Raw genomic sequence first — 11,082 nt, forward strand, 5'->3', positions numbered from 1 at the left:
AACCATCACTACTTCCCACACTACATATCTCCCATCCTTTTGTGTGTGAAATTCCCCCACCTCCTAGACTGTAAGCTCTTCGGGGAAGGGTCCTCTCCTTCTCCTGTGTCACTGTCTGTATCTGTCTGTCATTTGCAACCCCTATTTAATGCACAGTGCTGCGTAATATGTTGGCGCTATAAATACTGTATAATATTAATCTGCACCAGATACAGAAGCAACAAATATAATATATGTATATAATATAAATATAATGTTTGTTTCTTCTCTTTTTTGCCCTATAGGATTTTGTGGTTGGCCTGTCCATTCTATTACGAGGAAGTGTCCACGAAAAATTAAAATGGGCTTTTAATCTGTATGATATAAATAAGGATGGATATATCACAAAGGAGGTATGTCAGCTTGTTTTCCAGTTTATTTCATGACTCAACAAAACTGAATTTATTAGATATATTACTATTAGGTATAAAATGAGAACTATGCAGTGCCCTGGTGATATCTAAGGTGTTATATACTATACGATTCTCCAATGCCATGAAAGGAATCTACATGAAAGCCCACAAATGTCTCTCAAACTTCTTGTCACATAAAGCCCGGGCCAGGCACTGTTTTACAAACAATACTTACCTAAGCCTGATGGCCAAAATAAATTCTTGTCAGGTAAAAAAATGCGATTTATGAACGCAAGAGCCTGCCCTATATAAAAAAGAAAGATTTATGAGAACAGAGTCTGTCATCAGTTTTCGGAGATCTGGAGCATATAGACACAGAGAAGCATCACAAACTGACCTAAAATGCATTCTATATAGTAAAAGGAACCATCCAATGGCAAACCCACCCCTAAAGATTATATAAAGAAGAGAGTATGGTGCTCAGAAGTGAGCACTGAAGGGGGGTTTTGTGGGCTACAGTATAGTACAAAGTTAAGATTATACATGATATTCATTGATCTGATGAAATGTCACACTGGATGCTCTTCTTTTGTAACAATGAAGTAAAATCGTACCTTTGTACTATAGTATGGCCCTTCTTTCTTTTTTTCTTTATAATCTAAAATGCAGGTGGAATGCACCTGAAAGCAAGAAGCATTCACCTATGGACATAAACTCAAAGCACGTGGACACGGAGCCCCCCCAGCAGTACCACAGCGAATTGACTGAATGAGGGCCCAGTCTGCTCTTTTAGACTTAAAATAAATCTCCTTACCCTCTCCATATGGCTTACCAAATGTTTTATATATAAAATTAGACTCAGTTACATTCTATTTCTTTTTATAAACCTACTTCCATTTTTGTGCTTTGATAGTGGCCAGTTTGTTCTGGATGAGCTGGGGGGTGTAGTTTTCTGCTCTCACACTTTGACGTCTGCAAAATTCTGTGCATGTGTGGATTAAAGTTCTCATACCACCTCCACTACATTCATAGTAACAATGGGGGCATCAGGATGTGGATCTCAATGCCATTTTTGCATGCTGGTGATTAGTGGGTTGCCATAACTGTGTGTGGCGGAGGGCATGCAACATTCATCCCACAAAAACAAGAAAAAATGGTGACGAGCAGGGAAGAGGGTGGGTTTTGCTAAGTCAACCATCAATCCCAACATGCATCACTGAGACTTTAGCTGCTAAAATTTATTGGTTGAGGGGAGAAAAAAATTAAGGTAAAAAAATTAATCATTTTTTTTTCGCTAAATTGGTTAAGCTTTACCTATACATGGGATACATACTTGCAGGCAAAGAGAGTAAAGGGGCACCTTAAAGCGGAACTAAACCCACAATTACTAACCTATCCCAATTTTGTTGCAGAGCACCGCCATCCTCCTTCTTTTCTTCCTGAATATGGTATTCAGCCATCTTGATTTTCTGTGCCAGGATGACGTAACTCCTGAGCAGCTGTGTGGAGTTCATTCATTCCCAGTATGCACAAAGTGAAGCAGGGATTGCAGAGTTTCCCGAGCAACCAACACACATATTGCATATGTGCAGCTCAGCAAAATTTGCAATTTAAAAAATTAGCAAATTTTTACTTGCCGGTGATCAGGCAGATGAGAACAGTTATTGCAGAAGCGACATCACCTGCCCCTTTGTGCAATACCCACCTGCCTGAATCACAAATGTTTAGAGTGGGACTTTAGCTCCATAAAGGAGGAAGGAGTATGGCTTCAAAGCAATAGAATTAAAGCATTGCTTGATATGCTGCCCAACATTTCTTTTCTGCTAGTGTACATTAGAGAAGTCAAGAGGTACTATAGAAGAAAGTACAGAGGTAATGGTATTACCGGTTTGCTAGGCCGTGTCTTGGTGTAAGAAATTGGTGTAAGGAAGTCTGAGAAAACACTTGCATGACTGCATTTCTTTTCAACAAGCAGAGAAACAATTATGCACCTAACATAACATTTAAAACTGCAGCATGTGTACAATCATGAATCAAAGGTTGCAAAATAAAAAAATAACCTTTCACACAGGAAACTCACCCTTAAATTCTCACATTTTAAGTCTTTATCACATTTAGGAGATGCTGGCCATAATGAAGTCCATCTACGACATGATGGGAAGGTACACTTACCCTATGCTAAGAGATGACGCACCGATAGAACACGTGGAGAGATTCTTCCAGGTAAGTTTGATATTATATTACTGGACATGTGTTGTTATGCTTTATACTTTTGCAGAACATTTAGCAGTTTATGTAGAAAAAATGGTCATTACCTGGGATATGCAAGACCACCAAATCATTTTAGCATTTTGTCTCAGTTTCTTATTCCAATTGACTGGTTTGCAGAATTCATCCTACATGTATTATCATTAATATTTTGTTCATATAGAAAAGGGGTTGGCAAACTCCGGCCATTAGGCCAGATACAGCCTAGCCGGTAGTTCGTTCCGGTCTAACGCCCCCTGGCTGATCCGGCCTAATGCCGGCCAGCATCCCACAACTCCAAATTGGCCAGGGGGCGTTAGAAACTACCGGTGCCAGAGCCGCTGGAGCTCCGGTGCCGCCCCCTTGCAGTTGCTCCCTTATTTACCGTTGCCGGCGTTGATACTTCCACCGCTGCGGTAAATAGGGAAAGCTCTCTGAAGGTAAATCCCTCTCCTCTGCAATGCATACGGAGGATAGGGATTTCACTTCAGGGGGCGTTCCCTGGTGGTGGGCAGATCCATTAGGGCGGGTCCGGCCTAGTGTGCTCCCGCTCACCCCATAAATGGCCTAGTGGCCATAAAACTTTGCAGACCCCTGATATAGAACAAGTGTTTGCTAATGTTCAAAGGGTACACCAGGCATACAATAATATATTACAGAACAATAATAAAAACAAGATCATAAAAACTAAACTCTGTCTGCTATGACATTTAAAGCAGAACTGTACAACAAAATTAAACACTTGCAGGTAGGTTGTTATTGCCACAGAGAAAGGTGATGTCCCCTTTGCAATAAAATAAATGTACCTGCAATTTTTTAGGCACACTCACCCCTCCTTGTTCTGTCATGGGTACCAGCATATTCACCCCATCCTCTTCTGGGTTCTGGATCTTAAGGCCATCTTAACTGGCCAGGTCAGAATGATGTAACCCCTTTGCTTTGCATGCATGAGTTAATTCATTAAACTGTAAAAAAGTAGTTACGTGTACATTACAGGAAGATTTTGAACAAATCAGGTACATTTGTTTTATTACAGAAGGGACCAAGCCAGTCTCCTCTGCCACAAACAACCTCCATGCTTGCAATTCTATACTAAAGTGTTTTTCCACTTTAAATCTAACAGGAAAAGTTACATTTTACAACATATCCAAAAGATCTTCATTTATAACTTCTTTAGGTTAAGGAGACCGTCATCAAATTATGTATAAAAAAATGAAGTATTTTAAATGCATATATGCATTTTCAAATATATTTCTTTTCTCGTGCAATTTGTCTAGAAACTAAAAAAATTGGCTAAAAAAATTGTGCTGGAGTATTTGGCAGAGTGTAAATTCCCTAGCACAGCCCTCTACCTTTCTTGAATATCATAGTTCCCTGGGACTGTCTGTGTTTTCCCAGCATCTTCAGAAGCAAAGGTAAATACTATATATCCAAAATGGCGGCACTTAGCAGAAGTCCTATAGGGGCTTCTGAATAGGGATGAACCCATTTCATCGAACTTCCGATGGGTCTGCGAAATTTCCGCAAACCGATTTCGCCGACCCATCGATAGATCGAGGAAATCATTACAAGATGATTCCTTCAGGATGAATCCTCCTGTGTGAGATCCCCCAGCACTAGAGGTTAAATGAGGGCAAGCCCTCGTTTACCCTCTAGTGCCCGGGGATCGCACATTGACAGGAGGAGTACAGGGGCTGCATCCATGAATGCAGCCTTGGGAATCCTCCTGTGTGTAATCCCCAGGCAAGAGGTCAGCTCTATATCCTGATTGCTCTTGCAGGTCCCAAAATATCCAATCTCGACGGCCGACTTTACACAGGCCATTCTCGCCTATGTTCAGTGGGCGAGAACGGCCTGATTCGCCGTGAAAACGAATTTTAAAATCTCGCTTGCTCATCCCTACTTCTGAATATCTAGACAAGAAACACCATGCAACATTCTGGGGGTAGAATGTTGTAAAATCAATGATTTGGCAACAAGTGCATAACTTATTATTACCATAAATGTGATATACAGTTGCTCTTAAAGAGACCCTCTTCAAGATCAATCGTATATCACCTTCTGGTAATAATAGGTTAAATACTCATTTGGCAAGCTTTGACACTGGCATGCAGCTGGAATTTACACTATGTAGACAAAAATTATGTGTACACCCCTTTGAAAAGTCCAGATGAACAAAGCCATCGCCATAAAAACGTGTGGAGGTATTGAAGTGGTTTACACAAAGCCCTGACCTCAACTTGTTGATTGCAAGATTTTTGTGCAATATCAGTGGAGGGTGTTATAGGCACAAGGTAGGAAATAGGTGCTCCATAATACCAGTTTGGTTTTGGAATGAGATGTACAACAATTTTATAAGGGTTGCAGAAACTTTTGCCCATATAGTGTACGTCAGCAAGCTTATAAGGACCACCAGACAAGTCTAATAATAAGATCTTACCACTAGAAGAAGTAAGGAATTTGAAAAATGAATTCATGAGATAAATAAAAGATGTCTATGGTTGGGCTAAAATGTCACACACAGCCTCTTTTTCTAACCATATAATGTGTATTTTTCTCTACTTTTGATCTCTTTTACAGAAAATGGATCGAAACCATGATGGAGTTGTGACCATCGATGAATTTCTGGAGACTTGCCAAAAGGTTATTGTTTTGACCTTGTTTGTCCATAATATTTAACTTTTTGGGGAAATTGAAAATGTTACTGGTAAACATAAATATTTCACAGTACAGTAACAAAAAGAAACAAAAACGCTTCAGCAACTGCCGAGGGTTCATAATTCAATGATTTTGCAATAGTGAACACAAAACTTACTGCCTGTAAGGGGTACATTAGGGAATGCAGACCTTACTGATTGCTTTGGCTTACTGCATTTTGAAGGTCTGATTTACCATGTAGACCTGTTCCATCTATATTTTCCCTGTATAATTTAAGTCCCTTACAAAACGTACTGCCATGGACACTTGTAGCGCAGCCATTTCTGTCTTGCCAGAACATTCTGGATGCTCCTCTTCCCCCTCATTAAAATGCACACCTCATATATATCCTCTTTTTCTGGTGCCCCTGTTCTGGTGCTTCCACATATAGTTTTCTCCATTAATGTGCTCCCTTGTTTTAGTGTTTAGCCTTATTGTGACCCCCCCCCCCCCAGATCTGGCCGCAGGGCACATAAGTACAATATTAACCTCCAGTCCAATCCTGACCCTTCCACTTCTCCTCTGCTCCCTGCCCCTGAAACCATTGGACCATGGCATATGACTATGATATGGAGGGATTGGGGACAAACAAAAGATGTCAGGAGGATCATAAGATTTCGGACTGTAATGCCAGGCAGGAGAAAGCAGAAATGGAGGAGGTAAATATAATACTTACCAGCATGCTGCACTGCCAGTTCTGTGGGGAAATATTTGGCAACTGTTGAGTGAACCTTCTTGTTTCTGGGTGCCCAGGCCTCAAAGCAACGGCTATGGTTTCTATGTGATCCCATGTGGGCAGCACAGTGGCCCAGATGTTAGTACTCTGGCTTTTGCAGCACTAGGTCCTAGATTTGAATCTCCCCGCATGGAGTTTGCAGGTTCTCCCCGTGTTTCTATATAGTCCCAGCACTGCGTAATATGTTGGGACTATATACTGTGTAGTAATAATGATAATAATAATCCCTACACCACTCATCCTTTGGTGGAATTCAAGAATCTGCTGATCAAAAGCCATCTGAGCAGCATGTTGATGACCAAACCTAATTAGGACCCAAATATTGGCATTTCCTTCTATTCCAAAAAAGCATAAAAACTATTTACAAGAATATGTCTGCACATTGCAAATTTTTGTAAGATAATTTGGCAATTAAGTGTATGTTTCTTTCCCCAGGATGAAAACATCATGAGATCCATGCAACTGTTTGAAAATGTGATTTAAAAGGCGATGTGACACTCCACCCATGCCAGCACTAGAAAGGACCCATCCAATGGCGTATGTCCACGCTTGGATCACAGACACCCCTCTTCCTTGTGTCACCAATGAGTCAATGGATGGAGTAATTCCTCTCCCAGGGAACAGACGATCCTTCTTACTGCCTGCCTGTTTGCACTGATCCCTTCCTCCTCACAGTAACAAACTCACCTTTTTAGGGACTCTTTTATATTATTAGAGGATAAAAAAGCACATATATCTCTGCAAGAGCTGGGATTCTTAAATCAGGGATTTTTACAGAAAGCCGCTCTTGCCTGAACCCAATGAAGAGACATGACTTGCACCCCATATTAACTGAACACATGCACATCCATCCTTTTGTTAGAAAAAACACAATTTCTACGCAGCAATTCTGCGTTCTGGGCTTCCTGAAGACCTGACAAATCCCCCATTCCTACATGTATAAGCTGCAGGAGGGAACCTGGTGAGCTCTCTCCCGTCCGCAGGATGGGGGTCACACTTTGGCACTGAAAGGGTTACGACAAGGTCATCATTTCTATTTCGTTGGAGCAATTTTTTTTTTCTTTAAAGAATGAGCCGATTTTTTATTTATTTTATGCATGTTCTCATCAAAACCCCATCCAAGCAATACATCACGTTCTGTCAGAAATGTTTGCTGCTGTTGATATTTTTTTGCTATTATTTTTGGCCTGTATGGTAAAAATAAAATGTATGGTTCACATTATTAGAATGAATGGAACATTAGCACTATGAAGTGATGTGAGCTAAGGTGACGGCATCATTTACAAATATGCAAAAAGGTTATGTATGGATTGGCCTGGCCTAAATTACCATTGTACTTGATATCTACCTGTTAGCCATTTTTAAAGGCCCTTCTTTGTGCCCCTTGTTTCACTATGGGTGCTTTATCCTGCCAGGAGGAGTGCATCATTAGGGTACTTTCATTGGAGGGGGGAATAAAGAGGGAAGAGGGAGTATTGTAGTAAATTACTGTAGTAAGCTATTTAGTAAACCCCCATATACCAGGGGTAGAACAAAGCAAGGAGTTTTAGTGGTATCAGTTCTAGTTTCCAGATACCACTAGCCACCCAAAATAATCTGTTTTAAAGTCAGATTAACCCGGCAATACTCACCTATTCCCGTTCCATCAAAGGGTGCCACTATCTTCCTTTTTCTTTAGTTCCTTAATGTAATCTTCGGCCAACTAGATTGGCCATACCAGGATGGCATAACTTCCAAATTAATTTGCATCACACACAAGGGAAGCTGGCATGCAAGTTCAGCAACATTTGGCATCTGGGAGATAAGAGCAGGTATTGCCCTTTTCTGCAATAACCACATGCCTAGTTCTCAAAAGTGGGCAAGGCAAGACTTAGGTCCAAAGCTTAAAATGGTAAACAGATTCAAGTGTATGACAAATAAAGAATGAAAATGGCATGTGTTGTAGCTAACAGTCTCCAAATGGGAAGTTGCACTCAATTTCTGGTAATCCTGCCGCATACGCACTTCCGGATCAATGGAGACAATGAAGTTGGTGTCCTAGGACATTAGGTGTCCAAGAAGACTACAGAACACCTACCCCTCTCCTTAATAACATAGCATATGTAAAAGGTGAAATGAGAAGGCAATAAATCAAAAATGGCAAGTAGAAGAAAAAAAGAGGTTTGAGGCTCAAGAATTCAATGCAGAAAAGTAATTATGTATTTATACCTTCTTGATCTATATATAATTATCAATACAAATTTATCCAGTTGTATCCCAACTCTTGTTATCATTCACAAGGTTGGGATATTCGTTCTAGACATTAATTTTCTAGGACCATACAGTGAAGAGTAAGTACATAATGTGGGACCTGTTTAGGATTTAGATTTAGGCCTTTGGCTGCAAATACACAGACACAAAACTTACTACTTGCCTCATACTTCTATAAACTCCTGAATCTTACATCTTCTCTGATGGGGATGAATGCTGTATTTTACAGTCCTACTCCTCTGATCTGAAGTCAAAGCAACTTCTAGGACCTGTATATGTAATGGTTTCCAACCTCACTGGTATATATCCTTTATATATAAAACCTACCACTAAAATCGATTTCTATAGTAAGCGTGTAAACTGCAGCTTGAACTATCTTTTATTAGACTTCTCCTTCAACAATGTGAATAAACTATACAGTTTTCTGAACAGCAAACCCCTAAAGAAGCCACCATTTGGTGAAAATGCGTCGAGACACAAGTGACCTAAACAGGTCCCATATTCTGTACTTACTCTTCACTGTATGGTGCTAGAAAATTGTCTAGGATGGATATCCCAACCTTGTGAATGCAAACAAGAGCTGGGATACATTTGTATTGATAATTATGTATGGATCAAGAAGGTATAAATACATAATTACTTTTCTGCATTGAACTCTTGAGCCTCAAATCTCTTTCTTTCTTCTACTTGCCATTTTTGATTTATTGCAAATACACTAGACGTTGCTCAACCTATATGCTAAGGTAAAAAAGAACCTTTCTCTACTGAAACTGAGCTGGGAAGGGGTGATAACACTGAAGAGAACACAAGAATTTACAATCTAACTAGATTTTTGCAATGGCAATTTGAGAATACAAGTCTAAGGTTAAGTGCACACATTCAATACTTGTCATTGTAAAGGATCTTTCATGATCCTTTCCAGTGACTAAAGACTGAACGATGGCAAAACATACAGAGCTGTTCTGCTCTATGGAATCTGGCGTGGAGCAACACCCTGCTGTGCTCTCTCCCTTTACCTTCTATTACGATTGTTTGTGGATCCGCCAGGACTGATCCATAAACAAGGAGTGCTGTACACACGCCAGATTCTCATCCAATAGTAGCACTGAGGCATTCATCAGATCATCTGACGCGTGTACCTAGCCTTAGTTTACATGAGGTATAGGAATATAGATATTCATTGACTATGAAGAATGTTCATGATCATCTCTGGCCAAATCTGTACAGCTGTCTCTTCTGTTGGATCACAAAATGACCAACAAATATCTGCCAGTGCAGTTTTCTATGCGGAGGACACAGCAGAACACCTCCCGCAGGCCCTGCCATTTCTATAGGACTAACAGTGTGTTTGTTCATTCTTACTGTCACTGGAAATGATCACTAATGATAATCTAGAGCAATGTTTCTCAACCAGAGTTTACTAGAACCTTAAGGTTTATAGCTGTTGGTAATGATGGTAGCTATGAGAAAACACAGAACAATTTTTACACTACTTGTAAGGTACCACATTCTTTATCCTGGTGAGGTACCCTTTGTTCAGCCGTGTGGGATCGTCGATTAAATTGGGCTTCACCTACCTGCTGCTATAGGGCTAGAGGCTTAGCCCACATTAGGAACGAGATAGTGATTACCCAAAAGCCCCCCCCCCCGGCATTTCTATCCCGATAGTGGACGCCATATTGCCTGTTGTAAGAAAGAGAAAGAAATTGATTGGTTGCCCTGTTGATGGCTTTTCGGCCTCTTGGCTAACATCAAGTGTAGTATCTGCTTTTAGCCTTCAGAGGTGTCAAAGCTTTTCAAGCTGAGACAGTGGAGAACCATTTCGATCTATCCCAGCCACTAGATCCTGGTTCGGTACCCTCTGCTTGCCCTTGTGGGATCGTCGATTAAATTCGGCTTCACCTTCCTGTTCTAGGGCTAGAGGCTTAGCACTCACTATGAATAAGACAGCGATCACGTGATGACATTGCACTTTGGGGGGAATGAGGGGTTGACCGAGCAGGTTACATTATGGTTTGTAAGCACTCCAGCTGGGAAGTCGCCATTAATTATTGTTTATATAGTAATCTTCTATTAGGAAAACCAAAAAACATCGAGTGCCTCAAAATCTGCCATCTCAGGAAATGCGCTGACTAAGCAGGGCTCTAATATGCAAATTGTGACTTGTGAAAAGTCGCCAGCTAAGATTCGCCTGTCTGTTGCCCCTGGACGCACAGAAGTCCTACCCTGATTTTAGTGACCGTCGTGGGGCAGGAAAAAATGTCCTTATAGAGTTATAGATATAAAGAAGACCTCCGATAAATCCAAAGGGCCACTTACATTGTCCAGCCCTCCTTCCAAATTTCAATGCAAAAAGTGGTACAATTTATTGCATGGAAATGTATTTTTTATTGTAGGCTGTAATTCTTAGGCATAACGCACTGATATTTAATAATAAACTTTAAATAACAGAACACAAAACTCTGTTAAAAAATATTTAAACATGTAATGTAACTGTAGTATCATTTATATTATATTTATATATATATTATATGAATATTTCTTTGTATTGGACTGCTATTTTCTATTGAATCCAATACAAAATTATTTGACTTTCCTGCCGCCAAGTCCTGGCTACACTGACGTCACTGGGAAACCCCGTAGATCGAATCTGTACTTCGCAGATGGAGATTGGAGGAAGCAAACATGTCCCTAGGACCTGCGGGGACCAGCTGGAGGGTGGGGGACAGTGACGGAACAAGGTAAGTGGGGTTTTATTCT

General features: G+C 40.5%; 1 protein-coding gene across 1 annotated transcript in view; it reads left to right on the forward strand.

Annotated features, from left to right (window-relative positions):
• Positions 1-7,294, forward strand: part of KCNIP3 (potassium voltage-gated channel interacting protein 3) — a 40,715-nt gene extending 33,421 nt beyond the window's left edge. The window contains exons 5-8 of the mRNA XM_072402848.1: positions 285-392; positions 2,511-2,615; positions 5,220-5,282; positions 6,508-7,294. Coding sequence (XP_072258949.1) covers positions 285-392; positions 2,511-2,615; positions 5,220-5,282; positions 6,508-6,555 — 324 coding nt within the window. The 3' untranslated portion in view covers positions 6,556-7,294. The remainder of the gene's footprint in view (positions 1-284; positions 393-2,510; positions 2,616-5,219; positions 5,283-6,507) is intronic.
• The last annotated feature ends 3,788 nt before the right edge of the window (positions 7,295-11,082 follow it).

Source organism: Pyxicephalus adspersus, chromosome 2, assembly GCF_032062135.1.
Source record: "Pyxicephalus adspersus chromosome 2, UCB_Pads_2.0, whole genome shotgun sequence".
Lineage (NCBI taxonomy): Eukaryota > Metazoa > Chordata > Amphibia > Anura > Pyxicephalidae > Pyxicephalus > Pyxicephalus adspersus.